Genomic DNA, 14,927 nt, shown 5'->3' on the forward strand with positions numbered 1-14,927 from the left:
GGGCACCTCTCCCTCCATTCCCACCCACCTAACCCTCTCCCAGTGCATGGGGGTTACTGGTGGGTACTGGTGGGCACCTCTCCCTCCATTCCCCGCCCACCTAACCCTCTCCTGGTACTGGAGAAGTACTGGTGGTTACTGGTGTGTACTGGTGGGCACCTCTCCCTCCATTCCCACCCACCTAACCCTCTCCCAGTGCATGGGGGTTACTGGTGGGCCCTGGTGGGCACCTCTCCCTCCATTCCCCGCCCACCTAACCCTCTCCCAGTGCATGGGGGTTACTGGTGGGTACTGGTGGGCCCTGGTGGGCACCTCTCCCACCCCCCCCACCCTCTTGTCCCCCCCCAGGGCGCAGCGGCGGCGCGATGAGCCCCCGGGCCCCCGCCCCCGCCAGCAGGATGCTCTTCGCCCTGGCCCTGGCCTGCGCCAGCCCCTTCCTGGCGCCGCGGCCGGAGGGCGGCCGGCGGGCGCTGAACGTGGCCGTCATCTTGAGCGGTGCCTCCTACGGCCCCGCCGGCCCCCGCCTGCCCCCCGCCGCCTTCCGCAACTTCTCCTTGGAGGTCAATCCGGTGGGGGTGGTTTTGAACGACACCAACCCCCGGAGTTTGATCGTCCGCCTCTGCGACGTCCTCTCCTCCCTCCGCATCCACGGCGTCGTCTTCGAGGACGACGCTCGCTCCGAGGCCGTGGCTCAGATCCTCGACTTCATCTCCGCCCAGACCTCCGTCCCCATCGTCGGCATCAACGGCGGCTCCGCCATCGTCCTCACGCCCAAGGTGGGGCTGACTGCGGGGCAGGGGCGCGGTTTGGGGGCACCCCGCTGTCCCCAGCCATGTCTAGGGGCACCCAACTGTCCCCAACCCGCCCCCAGCCATGTTTAGGGGCACCCAACTGTCCCCAACCCGCCCCCAGCCATGTCTAGGGACACCCAACTGTCCCCAACCCATCCCCAGCCATGTCTAGGGGCACCCAACTGTCCCCAACCCGCCCCCAGCCATGTTTAGGGGCACCCAACTGTCCCCAACCCGCCCCCAGCCATGTCTAGGGGCACCCAACTGTCCCCAACCCATCCCCAGCCATGTCTAGGGACACCCAACTGTCCCCAACCCATCCCCAGCCATGTCTAGGGTCACCCAACTGTCCCCAGCCATGTCTAGGGGCACCCAACTGTCCCCAACCCGCCCCCAGCCATGTCTAGGGACACCCAACTGTCCCCAACCCATCCCCAGCCATGTCTAGGGGCACCCAACTGTCCCCAGCCATGTCTAGGGGCGCCCAACTGTCCCCAACCCGCCCCCAGCCATGTCTAGGGACACCCAACTGTCCCCAACCCATCCCCAGCCATGTCTAGGGGCACCCAACTGTCCCCAGCCATGTCTAGGGTCACCCAAGTGTCCCCAACTGTATCTAGAGCCACCTGACTTTCCCCAACCCAACTGTCCCCAGGTCCAACCGCGTCTAGACCCACCTGAACGTCCCCAACTGTGCCTAGAGCCACCTGGCTGTCCCCAACCCAAGTGTCCCCAACCCCAACCATGCCTAGGGTCACCCAAGTGTCCCCAACTGTGCCTAGACCCACCTGACTGTCCCCAACTGTGTCTAGAGCCACCTGACTGTCCCCAACCCAACTGTCCCCAACCCCAACCATGTCTAGACCCACCTGACTGTCCCCAACTGTGCCTAGAGCCACCTGGCTGTCCCCAACCCAACTGTCCCCCAACCCCAACCATGTGTAGGGTCCCCCCACTGTCCCCAACTGTATCTCAATGCACTTGACTGTCCCCAACCCAACTGTCCCCAACCATGTCTAGGGTCACCCCACTGTCCCCAACTGTATCTAGACCCACTTGACTGTCCCCAACCCAACTGTCCCCAGGTCCAACCATGTCTAGACCCACCTGAACGTCCCCAACTGTGCATAGAGCCACCTGGCTGTCCCCAACCCAACTGTCCCCAACCCCAACCATGCCTAGGGTCACCCAAGTGTCCCCAACTGTGCCTAGACCCACCTGACTGTCCCCAACTGTGCCTAGAGCCACCTGACTGTCCCCAACCCAACTGTCCCCAACCCCAACCATGTCTAGACCCACCTGACTGTCCCCAACTGTGCCTAGAGCCACCTGGCTGTCCCCAACCCAACTGTCCCCAACCCCAACCATGTGTAGGGTCCCCCAAGTGTCCCCAACTGTATCTCAATGCACTTGACTGTCCCCAACCCAACTGTCCCCAACCCCAGTCACCTCTACCCCGCCCCAGCTGTCCCCGGTCCCCCCGTTGTCACCCGCTCCCCCTTCCCCGCCGCAGGAGAAGGGCTCCACCTTCCTCCAGCTGGGCTCCTCCACCGAGCAGCAGCTGCAGGTGATCTTCGAGGTGCTGGAGGAGTACGACTGGACGGCCTTCGCCGTCGTCACCACCCTCTTCCCCGGCTACGAGGACTTCCTCGACTACGTGGAGGTTTTGACCGACAGCAGCTTCATCGGTTGGGAACACCGGGGCGTCCTCACCCTCAATTTGACCGACGACCCCGAGGGGACGCGGTTACGGCGTCAACTGCGTGAGGTCAGCGCCCAAATCCGCCTCCTCTACTGCTCGCGGGAAGAAGCCGAAGCCATTTTCCGCGCGGCGCGAGAAGCCGGTTTAACCGGACCCGGTTACATCTGGTTCGTGGTCGGTACCAACCTGGGAGGAAGCGATCAATTACCGGAACATCTCCCCGCCGGTTTGTTCGCGGTGTTGTCGGCCGGTTGGCGGGATGACTTACAGCACCGGGTTCACAACGGCGTGGCCATCGTGGCCAAGGGCGCCGAGGCCTTGTTACGCGATTACGGTTTCATCCCCGAGTTCAACAACGACTGCCGGGCTCCCAACGTCACCCAAATCAACGACAACCTTCACCGGTGAGCCGCCGGCGGCGCCGCGGGGGCGCGGCGGGTGACCAGCCCCGTGACGGCGTCACGTGTGTCCTGTCCCCCCGCTCCGTTTCCAGGTACTTCATGAACATCACCTGGGGACAGAAGGACTTCTCCTTTAACGAGGACGGTTACCTCGTCAACCCCTCGCTGGTCGTTATCTCCCTCAACAAGGAGCGGAGCTGGGAGGTGGTGAGTGTCCCCAACGCCCCGCGGTGTCACCGTCGTGTCCCCCGACCCCCCGGGGTCGCTCCTCGCGGTCTTTGTCATTCCGGTCGCGGTGACGGCTCCTCTCTCGCCCGCATGGTGTTTCTCCGTTCCCCCCCCCCAACCCCATGGCGGTGTCACGCTGCCTCGTCACAACGTGTCACCCGAGGGGGCGGCGGTGACGCCTGGCCGGTGACGGTGACACAGAAACTCAGCCGTGTCCCCCTGCCACCTCGGCCCGGTGACACCTTGGCCGCTTCCCCGCCACCGTGAGCGGGTTGGGGTGTGCACACCCGCCTGTGTTCCGTCCGGCTGTAGACCCGGCCGTCGCGGTGACATCAAGTGCCACCCGTTGTCACCGTTGTCCCCCTTAGGTGGGCAGTTGGGAACACCGCATCCTGCGGATGAAGTACCCGGTGTGGTCGCGGTACGGTCGGTTCCTCCAGCCGGTGGACGACGGACAGCACCTGCGGGTGGCCACGCTGGAGGAACGTCCCTTCGTCATCGTGGAGAACATCGACCCCGCCACCGGCACCTGCATCCGCGACTCCGTCCCCTGCCGCAAGCAGCTCAACCGCACCGCCGGGTGGGTGGCCCCAGCGCCGTGAGGGTGTCACTGTCACCCTAGGGGTGTCCCCAGTGCCGCGGGGGTGTCACCGTCACCCTAGGGGTGTCCCCAGCGCCACGAGGGTGTCCCCAGCGCCGCGGGGGTGTCACCGCCACCCTAGGGGTGTCCCCAGTGCTGTGAGGGTGTCCCCAGTGCCGTGGGGGTGTCCCCAGCGCCGCGGGGGTGACCCTGCCACCCTAGGGGTGTCCCCAGTGCCACGAGGGTGTCACCATCACCCTAGGGGGTGTCCCCAGTGCCATAAGGGTGTCCCCGCCACCCTAGGGGTGTCCCCAGTGCCATAAGGGTGTCACCGTCACCCTAGGGATGTCCCCAGCGCCATGAGGGTGTCCCCGTCACCCTAGGGGTGTCCCCAGCGCCATGGGGGTGTCACCGCCACCCTAGGGGTGTCCCCAGCGCCACGAGGGTGTCCCCAGCGCCATGGGGGTGTCACCGCCACCCTAGGGGTGTCCCCAGCGCCACGAGGGTGTCCCCAGCGCCATGGGGGTGTCCCCGCCACCCTAGGGGTGTCCCCAGTGCCGTGGGGGTGTCCCCAGCGCCGCGGGGGTGACCCTGCCACCCTAGGGGTGTCCCCAGTGCCGCGGGGGTGTCACCATCACCCTAGGGGTGTCCCCAGCGCCATGGGGGTGTCACCGCCACCCTAGGGGTGTCCCCAGTGTCGTGAGGGTGTCCCCGCCACCCTAGGGGTGTCCCCAGCACCACGAGGGTGTCCCCAGTGCCGCGGGGGTGTCCCCGCCACCCTAGGGGTGTCCCCAGCACCATAAGGGTGTCACCATCACCCTAGGGGTGTCCCCAGTGCCGCAAGGGTGTCCCCAGCGCCGCGGGGGTGTCCCCGCCACCCTAGGGTTGTCCCCAGTGCTGTGAGGGTGTCACCATCACCCTAGGGGTGTCCCCAGCGCCATGGGGGTGTCACCGCCACCCTAGGGGTGTCCCCAGTGCCGCGGGGGTGTCACCATCACCCTAGGGGTGTCCCCAGCGCCGCGAGGGTGTCCCCAGTGCCGTGAGGGTGTCCCCAGCGCCGTGGGGGTGTCACCGTCACCCTAGGGGTGTCCCCAGCGCCGCGAGGGTGTCCCCAGCGCCGCGGGGGTGACCCTGCCACCCTAGGGGTGTCCCCAGTGCCATGAGGGTGTCCCCAAGCACCCCGGGGGTGTCCCTATCACCCCAGGGGTGTCCCCATCACTCTGGGGGTGTCCCCAAGCGCCCCGGGGGTGTCCCCATCACTCTGGGGGTGTCCCCAAGCGCCCCAGGGGGCGTCCCCATCACTCTGGGGGCGTCCCCATCACTCTGGGGGTGTCCCCAAGCGCCCCGGGGGTGTCCCCATCACTCTGGGGGTGTCCCCAAGCGCCCCAGGGGTGTCCCCATCACTCAGGGGGCGTCCCCATGCACCCCGGGGGTGTCCCCATCACTCCGGGGGTGTCCCCAGTGCCCCGGGGGTGTCCGCAGTGCCACTGCAAGGGTGTCCTCAGCACCCTGCATGTGTCCCCAAGCACCCTGTGGATGTCCCCAGCACCCTGGGGGTTGTCCCCATCACTCTGGGGGTGTCCCCAGTGCCCCGGGGGTGTCCCCATCACTCCGGGGGTGTCCCCATCATCCCAGGGGTTGTCCCCATCACCCCGGGGGTGTCCCCATCACCCCGGGGGTGTCCCCAAGCACCCCAGGGGTTGTCTCTATCACCCCAGCGGTTGTCCCCATCACTCCGGGGGTGTCCTCATCGCCCCGGGGGTGTCCCCATCATTCTGGGGGTGTCCCCAGTGCCCCGGGGGTGTCCCCAAGCGCCCTGGGGGTGTCCCCATCACCCCAGGGGTTGTCCCCATCACCCCGGGGGTGTCCCCATCACCCCAGGGGTGTCCCCAAGCACCCCAGGGGTTGTCCCTATCACCCCAGGGGTTGTCCCCATCACTCTGGGGGTGTCCCCATCATTCTGGGGGTGTCCCCAGTGCCCCGGGGGTGTCCCCAAGCGCCCCGGGGGTGTCCCCATCACCCCAGGGTGTCCCCAAGCACCCCAGGGGTTGTCCCTATCACCCCAGGGGTTGTCCCCATCACTCTGGGGGTGTCCTCATCGCCCCGGGGGTGTCCCCATCACTCTGGGGGTGTCCCCATCGCCCCGGGGGTGTCCCCAGGGCCTCCGCGGGGGTGTCCCCAAGCGTCCCTGTCCCCGCAGCCCCCCGACGGAGCCGGCGCTCTTCGAGAAGAAGTGCTGCAAGGGTTTCTGCATCGACATCCTGAAGCGGCTGGCCCGCGCCGTCGGCTTCACCTACGACCTCTACCTGGTCACCAACGGCAAGCACGGCAAGAAGATCGACGGCGTCTGGAACGGCATGGTGGGAGAGGTGGGGGACCCCCGCCCCACGGCTGACGGGGGGGCCGGGAGAGACCCCCATCACCCATGGGGGGCCCAGGGGGCCGGGGAGAGACCCCCAACCACACTCGGGGGGCCCAGGGGGCCGGGGAGAGACCCCCAACCACACTTGGGGGGCCCAGGGGTTCGGGGAGAGACCCCCAACCACACTTGGGGGGCCCAGGGGTTCGGGGAGAGACCCCCAACCACACTTGGGGGGCCCAGGGGGCAGGAAGAGACCCCCCCACACACTTGGGGGGGCCCAGGGGGCCGGGGAGAGACCCCCATCTCTGTTGGGGTGACCCAGGGGTTCAGGGAGAGACCCCCCACCACCCTTGGGGGGCCCAGGGGTGGGGAGAGACCCCACCAGCACCCTTTGGGGGGCCCAGGGGTTCAGGGAGAGACCCACCCCACCCTTGGGGGGCCCAGGGGGCCTGGGAGAGACCCCCAACCACACTTGGGGGGCCCAGGGGGCCGGGAGAGACCCCACCACCACCCACAGGGAGCCTGGGGGGCCGGGAGAGACCCCCATCACCCTTGGGGGGCCCAGGGGTTCGGGGAGAGACCCCCCCACCCTTGAGGGGTTCAGGGGGCTGGGGAGAGCTCCCCCCCCCGCCTTGGGGGGCTCAGGGGTTTGGGGAGAGACCCCCCCACCCTTTGGGGGTTCAGTGAGAGACCCCCCCCCCACCCTTGGGGGACCCGGGGATTTGGGGAGCGCCCCCGTCTCTGCCCACAGGGGACCCAGGGGGGGCTGGAGAGAGAGCCCCCCCCCCACCCCTGGGGGGGTCTGGGTGTCCAGGGAGAGCCCCCCATCACCCTTGGGGGGGGTCTGGGGCTTCGGGGAGAGACCCCCCACCCTTGGGGGGTTCAGGGGTTTGGGGAGACCCCCCCACCCTTGGGGGGTTCAGGGAGAGACCCCCCACTGCCCATGGGGGGCCCAGGAGTTTGGGGAGACCCCCCCCACCCTTGGGGGTTCAGGGAGAGCCCCCCCACCCTTGGGGGGGTCTGGGGGTTCGGGGAGAGACCCCCCCACCCTTGGGGGGTTCAGGGGTTTGGGGAGACCCCCCCACCCTTGGGGGGTTCAGGGAGAGACCCCCCACTGCCCATGGGGGTCCCAGGAGTTTGGGGAGACCCCCCCCACCCTTGGGGGGTTCAGGGAGAGCCCCCCCACCCTTGGGGGGGCCCCCAGGTGTCAGGGGAGAGCCCCGCCCCTTCATTGCCTCCTGGACACGCCCTTCCCGTGGCTCCTCCCCCTCCCTGGCCCCTCCCCTGCTGGCCCCGCCCCCTCCCCACCCTCCCACCATTTTGCCCTGCCCCTTCCCTGCCCTTTGATTGGCTCCTCCGCCTCGACCCCACCCCCTCTTTAGCCACGCCCCTTTGGGACCACACCCTGACGCCCCCCGCCCCCTGCTGTCTCCGCCCCCCCCAGGTCTTTTACGGCCGAGCCGACATGGCCATCGGCTCGTTAACCATTAACGAGGAACGTTCCGAGATCATCGACTTCTCCGTCCCCTTCGTGGAGACGGGGATCAGCGTCATGGTGTCCCGCAGCAACGGCACCGTCTCCCCCTCCGCCTTCCTGGGTACGGACGGACGCGGGGCGGGGACAGACGGACGGGGCGGGCGGGGGGGACACGGGGACACCCTCCGGGTGACAGTGTCCCCCCCCACGCCAGAGCCCTACAGCCCGGCCGTCTGGGTGATGATGTTCGTCATGTGCCTGACGGTGGTGGCCGTCACCGTCTTCATCTTCGAGTACTTCAGCCCCGTGGGCTACAACCGCAGCCTGGCCACCGGCCAGCGTGAGTGTGTCACCTCCCGCGCCCCCCGGGGACGTCATCGGGGTCACACCCTCCCCGTCACCACCCGCCCCACCGTCCCCGGCCCCGGGGTGACACCGTCCCATCCTCACCGTCCCCATTCCCGGGGTGACACCGTCCCTGGGGGTGACACCGTCCCGACCTCACTGTCCCTATTCCCACAGTGACACTGTCCCCATCCCCACCATCTCCATTCCCAGGGTGACACCGTCCCCAGCCCTGGGGTGACACTGTCCCTGGGGGTGACACCATCCGTCCTCACTGTCCCTATTCCCACGGTGACACCGTCCCCGTCGTCCCCGTCCCTGGGGGTGACACCATCCCATCCTCACCGTCCCTATTCCCAGGGTGACACCGTCCCATCCTCACTGTCCCTATTCCCATGGTGACACCGTCCCCGTCCCCACCATCTCCATTCCCGTGGTGACACTGTCCCTGGGGGTGACACCGTCCCGTCCTCACCGTCCCTATTCCCATGGTGACACCGTCCCCGTCCCCACCATCTCCATTCCCGTGGTGACACTGTCCCTGGGGGTGACACCGTCCCGTCCTCCCTGTCCCTATTCCCAGGGTGACACCGTCCCCAGCCCCAGGGTGACACCGTCCCTGGGGGTGACACCGTCCCGTCCTCCCCGTCCCTATTCCCATGGTGACACCGTCCCCAGCCCCAGGGTGACACCGTCCCTGGGGGTGACACCGTCCCCGTCCTCACCGTCCCTATTCCCATGGTGACACCATCCCGGCCCTGGGGTGACACCGTCCCTGGGGGTGACACCGTCCCCGTCCTCACTGTCCCTATTCCCATGGTGACACCATCCCCGTCCCCACCATCTCCATTCCCGTGGTGACACTGTCCCCGTCCCCACCGTCCCCCTTTCCAGGGTGACGCTGTCCCGTCCTCACCATCCCTATTCCCACGGTGACACTGTCCCCGGCCCTGGGGTGACACCGTCCCTGGGGGTGACACCGTCCCGTCCTCACCGTCCCTATTCCCACGGTGACACCGTCCCCGGCCCTGGGGTGACACCGTCCCTGGGGGTGACACCGTCCCGTCCTCACCGTCCCTATTCCCACGGTGACACTGTCCCCATGCTGACACCGTCCCTCTGGTGACACTGTCCTGTCCCCACCGTCCCCATCCCTGGGGGTGACACCGTCCCATCCTCACCGTCCCTATTCCCATGGTGACACCATCCCCGTCCCCACCATCTCCATTCCCGTGGTGACACCGTCCCCGGCCCCGGGGTGACACCGTCCCTGGAGGTGACACCGTCCCGTCCTCCCCGTCCCTATTCCCATGGTGACACTGTCCCCACTGTCCCCGTTCCCAGGGTGATGCCATCCCCGTCCCCACCATCTCCATTCCTGTGGTGACACCGTCCCCGTCCTCACCGTTCCCAGGGTGACACCGTCCCTGTGCCGTCCCTGTCCCCGTGGTGACCCCATCCGTGGGGTGACGCTGTCCCTGTCCCCGTGGTGACCCCATCTGTAGGGTGACGCTGTCCATAGGTGACGCCATCTCGGTCCCTGTGGTGACCCCCATCCGTGGGGTGATGCCATCCCTGTCCCTGTGGTGACCCCGTCCGTGGGGTGACGCCGTCCCTGTGCCATCTCCATCCCTGTGGTGACCCCGTCCATGGGGTGACACTGTCCCTGTCCCCGTCCCTGTGGTGACCCCGTCCCTGTCCCTGTGCTGTCCCCGTCCCCGTGGAGTCCCCGTCCATGGGGTGACGCTGTCCCCGTCCCCGTCCCTGTGGTGACCCCGTCCCTGTCCCTGTGCCGTCCCCGTCCCCGTGGAGTCCCCGTCCATGGGGTGACGCTGTCCCCGTCCCCGTCCCTGTGGTGACCCCGTCCCCGTCCCTGTGGTGACCCCATCCCCGTCCCTGTGCCATCCCCGTCCCTGTGGTGACCCCATCCCTGTCCCTGTGCCATCCCCGTCCCCGTGGAGTCCCCGTCCATGGGGTGACGCTGTCCCCGTCCCCATCCCTGTGGTGACCCCGTCCCCGTGCCGTCCCCGTCCCTGTGGAGTCCCCGTCCCCGTCCCTGTGCCATCCCCGTCCCTGTGGTGACCCCGTCCCTGTCCCTGTGCCGTCCCCGTCCCCGTGGAGTCCCTGTCCGCGGGGTGACGCCGTCCCCGTCCCTGTGGTGACCCCGTCCCTGTCCCTGTGGTGACCCCGTCCCTGTCCCTGTGCCGTCCCTGTCCCCGTGGAGTCCCCGTCCGCGGGGTGACGCTGTCCCCGTCCCCGTCCCTGTGGTGACCCCGTCCCTGTCCCTGTGCCGTCCCCGTCCCCGTGGAGTCCCCGTCCATGGGGTGACGCTGTCCCCGTCCCCGTCCCTGTGGTGACCCCGTCCCCGTCCCTGTGCCATCCCTGTCCCTGTGGTGACCCCGTCCCCGTCCCTGTGCCGTCCCCGTCCCCGTGGAGTCCCTGTCCGCGGGGTGACGCCGTCCCCGTCCCTGTGGTGACCCCGTCCCTGTGCCATCCCCGTCCCTGTGGTGACCCCGTCCCTGTCCCTGTGGTGACCCTGTCCCTGTGCCATCCCCGTCCCCGTGGAGTCCCCGTCCGCGGGGTGACGCCGTCCCGTCCCTGTGGTGACCCCGTCCCCGTCCCTGTGCCGTCCCTGTCCCCGTGGAGTCCCCGTCCGTGGGGTGACGCTGTCCCCGTCCCCGTCCCTGTGGTGACCCCGTCCCTGTCCCTGTGCCGTCCCCGTCCCCGTGGAGTCCCCGTCCATGGGGTGACGCTGTCCCCGTCCCCGTCCCTGTGGTGACCCCGTCCCCGTCCCTGTGCCATCCCTGTCCCTGTGGTGACCCCGTCCCCGTCCCTGTGCCGTCCCCGTCCCCGTGGAGTCCCTGTCCGCGGGGGTGACGCCGTCCCCGTCCCTGTGGTGACCCCGTCCCTGTGCCATCCCCGTCCCTGTGGTGACCCCGTCCCTGTCCCTGTGGTGACCCTGTCCCTGTGCCATCCCCGTCCCCGTGGAGTCCCCGTCCGCGGGGGTGACGCCGTCCCCGTCCCTGTGGTGACCCCGTCCCCGTCCCTGTGCCGTCCCTGTCCCCGTGGAGTCCCCGTCCGTGGGGTGACGCTGTCCCCGTCCCCGTCCCCAGGCGCGGGGGGCTCCACCTTCACCATCGGCAAGTCCATCTGGCTGCTGTGGGCGCTCGTCTTCAACAACTCGGTGCCGGTGGAGAACCCCAAGGGCACCACCAGCAAGATCATGGTGCTGGTCTGGGCCTTCTTCGCCGTCATCTTCCTCGCCAGCTACACCGCCAACCTGGCCGCCTTCATGATCCAGGAGGAGTACGTCGACACCGTCTCGTGGGCTCAGCGACCGCAAGGTACCCCCCACCCACGGCGCGACCCACGGCTCCGGGCCGGGGAGAGGGGGGGTGTCTGTGGGTGGGTGTTGGGGGAACTGTGGGGCTTCAGGGGGCACTGGGGGGGTTCGGGGGTCACTGGGGGACTTAGAGGGGGAGCTATGGGGGTTCAGGGGGTCACTGTGGGGGTTCAGGGGTCACTGGGGGGGTTTGGGGGGCACTGGGGGACTTAGAGGGGGAGCAATGGGGGTTCAGGGGGTCACTGGGGGGTTCAGGGGTCACTGGGGAGGTTTGGGGGGCACTGGGGGACTTAGAGGGGGAGCTATGGGGGTTCAGGGGGTCACTGGGGGGGTTCAGGGGGTCACTGTGGGGGTTTGGGGGACTTAGAGGGGGAGTTATGGGGGTTCAGGGGGTCACTGTGGGGGTTCAGGGGGTCACTGGGGGTTTGGGGGTCACTGGGGGGGTTTGGGGGTCACTGGGGGACTTAGAGGGGGAGCAATGGGGGTTCAGGGGGTCACTGGGGGGGTTCGGGGGTCACTGGGGGGGGTTGGGGGTCACTGGGGGACTTTGAGGGGGAGCTATGGGGGTTTGGGGGTCACTGGGGGGGTTCAGGGATCACTGGGGGGGTTTGGGGGGCACTGGGGGGGTTTGGGGGTCACTGGGGGACTTAGAGGGGGAGTTAAGGGGGTTCAGGGGGGTCACTGGGGGGGTTTGGGGGTCACTGGGGGACTTTGAGGGGGGGCTATGGGGCTTTGGGGGTCACTGTGGGGGTTCGGGGGGGACACCCTGGGTGTTGGGCAGTTGGTGCTTGCCAGGGAGGGTCGGAGAGCACCCTGGGTGCCCGTGGGTGGGCGTGGGTGCCCATGGGTGTCAGTGGGTGCTCGTGGGTGTCAGTGGGTGTCAGTGGGTGCCCGTGGGTGAGTGTAGGAGGTGTGTGGGTGCTCCTGGGTGGGTGTGTGGTGTCTGTGGGGGGATTTGGGGGGACACCCTGGGTGTTGGGCTGTTGGTGCTTGCCAGGGAGGGTCGGAGAGCACCCTGGGTGCCCGTGGGTGTCTGTGGGTGCCAGTGGGTGCCAGTGGGTGTCAGTGGGTGTCTGTGGGTGCCCATGGGTGAGTGTAGGAGGTGTGTGGGTGCTCCTGGGTGGGTGTGTGGTGTCTGTGGGGGGATTTGGGGGGACACCCTGGGCGTTCAGCGGTTGGTGCTTGCCAGGGAGGGTCGGAGAGCACCCTGGGTGCCAGTGGGTGTCAGTGGGTGTCAGTGGGTGTCTGTGGGTGTCAGTGGGTGTCAGTGGGTGCCCGTGGGTGAGTGTAGGAGGTGTGTGGGTGCTCCTGGGTGGATGTCTGGTGTCTGTGGGGGGATTTGGGGGGACACCCTGGGTGTTCAGCGGTTGGTGCTTGCCAGGGAGGGTCGGAGAGCACCCTGGGTGCCTGTGGGTGCCCGTGGGTGTCAGTGGGTGTCTGTGGGTGTCCGTGGGTGTCTGTGGGTGCCCGTGGGTGAGTGTAGGAGGTGTGTGGGTGCTCCTGGGTGGGTGTGTGGTGTCTGTGGGGGGATTTGGGGGGACACCCTGGGTGTTGGGCGGTTGGTGCTTGCCAGGGAGGGTCGGAGAGCACCCTGGGTGCCCGTGGGTGGGCGTGGGTGCCGGGCGTGGCGCGGCGGCCGACGCCCGGGGCAGTTCCAACGCCCGCAGGAGCAGTACCCCCCGCTGAAGTTCGGGACGGTGCCCAACGGCAGCACGGAGAAGAACATCCGCAGCAACTACCCCGACATGCACAGCTACATGGTCAAGTTCAACCAGCGCGGCGTGGAGGACGCCCTGCACCACCTCAAGACCGGGTCAGGGGAGGGGCGGGGCCTGGGAGGGAGGGGCGGGGCCTGGGAGGGGCCTGGGAGGGAGGGGCGGGGCCTGGGAGGGAGGGGAGAGGGGTGGAAGATAGGACTTGGGAGTGGGAGGGGCTTGGGAGTGGGAGGGGCGGGGCCTGGGAGGGAGGGGCGGGGCCTGGGAGGGGAGGGGAGGGGCCTGGAAGGGCCCGGGAGGGAGGGGCGGGGCCTGGGAGGGAGGGGAGGGGCCTGGGAGGGGCCTGGAAGGGCCCGGGAGGGAGGGGCGGGGCCTGGGAGGGAGGGGAGGGGGGTTGGAGGGAGGAGAGAGGGGTGGAAGATAGGGCTTGGGAGTGGGAGGGGCTTGGGAGTGGGAGGGGCGGGGCCTGGGAGGGGAGGGGAGGGGCCTGGAAGGGCCTGGGAAGGAGGGGCGGGGCCTGGGAAGGAGGGGCGGGACCTGGGGGCGGGGCCTGGGAGGGAGGGGAGGGGCCTAGGAGGGAGGGGCGGGGCCTGGGAGGGAGGGGAGGGGGGTTGGAGGGAGGGGACAGGGATGGAAAATGGGGTTTGGAAGTGGGAGGGGCCTGGAAAGGAGGGGCGGGGCCTGGGGAGGGGGGGCCTGGGAGGGAGGGAGGGCCTGGGAGGGAGGGGTGGGGCCTAGGAGTGAGGGGTGGGGCCTGGGAGGGAGGGGCGGGGCCTGGGAGGGAGGGGATGGGGGTGGGGCTTGGGGGTGGAGCCTGTGGAGTGGGAGGGGCCTGGGAGGGAGGGGCGGGGCCTGGGGGGAGGGGCAGGGGGTGGAAGATGGGGCTTGGAGTGGGAGGGGCCTGGGAGTGGGAGGGGCGGGGCCTGAGAGGGAGGGGCGGGGCCTGGGAGGGAGGGGATGGAGGATGGGGCTTGGGGGTGGAGCCTGTGGAGTGGGAGGGGCCTGGGAGGGAGGGGCGGGGCCTGGGAGGGGCCTGGGGTACAGGTGAGGCAGTGGGCGGGGCTGTGGGGCTGTGGGCGGGGCTTAGGGGCACAGGTGAGGTTGGCAGGGCTGTGGGCGGGGCTTAGGTGTACAGGTGAGGCAGTAGGTGGAGCTGTGGGGCTGTGGGCGGGGCTTAGGCATACAGGTGGGGCTGTGGGCGGGGCTTAGGGGTACAGGTGAGGCAGTGGGCGGAGCTCTGGGGCTGTGGGCAGGGCTTAGGCGTATAGGTGAGGCTGTGGGCGGGGCTTAGGGGTACAGGTGAGGCTGTGGGCGGGGCCTGCTGCCTGTGGGCGGGGTTTGGGGGTACAGGTGAGGCAGTGGGCGGAGCTCTGGGGCTGTGGGCGGGGCTTAGGGGTACAGGTGAGGCTGTGGGCGGGGCCTGCTGCCTGTGGGCGGGGCCTGCTGCCTGTGGGCGTGGCCCGAGGCACAGCCGAGGGTGACAGTGGGGCGCGGGTGCCCGCAGGAAGTTGGACGCCTTCATCTACGACGCGGCGGTGCTGAACTACATGGCGCGGAAGGAGGAGGGCTGCAAGCTGGTCACCATCGGCTCCGGCAAGGTCTTCGCCTCCACCGGCTACGGCATCGCCCTGCAGCGGGGCTCCCGCTGGAAGCGCCCCGTCGACCTGGCCCTGCTCCAGCTCCTGGGCGATGGTAGGGGGGTGCTGGGGGTGTCGGAGGGGGGCTGGGGGGGGTCTGAGAGGTGGTTGAGGGTGTTGGGGGGGTCTGGGGGTGCCTGGAGGGGGTCTGGAGGCGGTCTGAGAGGTGGTTGGGGTGTTGGGGGTGTCTGGAGGTGCCTGGAGGGGGTCTGAGAGGTGGTTGGGGGTGTTGGGGGTGTCTGGAGGTGCCTGGAGGGGGTCTGAGAGGTGGTTGAGGGTGTTGGAGGGGTCTGGGGGGGGTCTGGGGGTGCCTGGAGGGGGTCTGAGAGGTGGTTGGGGGTGTTGA

The 14,927-nt window shown here is 69.0% G+C and overlaps 1 protein-coding gene across 1 annotated transcript; it reads left to right on the top strand.

Annotated features, from left to right (window-relative positions):
* Positions 1-365: 365 nt before the first annotated feature.
* LOC132321287 (glutamate receptor ionotropic, NMDA 2D-like) lies at positions 366-14,636 on the top strand (the record flags this gene model as incomplete). Its single annotated transcript, XM_059834791.1, is given in 11 exon segments — positions 366-776; positions 2,305-2,897; positions 2,987-3,101; positions 3,491-3,702; positions 5,903-6,071; positions 7,509-7,662; positions 7,756-7,881; positions 11,000-11,211; positions 11,213-11,230; positions 12,882-13,042; positions 14,449-14,636. Coding segments are annotated over 11 exon segments (2,359 nt in total), but the record flags the coding sequence as incomplete, so codon positions are not given.
* Between the last annotated feature and the right edge of the window lie 291 nt (positions 14,637-14,927).

This window comes from Gavia stellata, unplaced genomic scaffold, assembly GCF_030936135.1.
Source record: "Gavia stellata isolate bGavSte3 unplaced genomic scaffold, bGavSte3.hap2 HAP2_SCAFFOLD_1146, whole genome shotgun sequence".
Taxonomy (NCBI): Eukaryota; Metazoa; Chordata; class Aves; order Gaviiformes; family Gaviidae; genus Gavia; species Gavia stellata.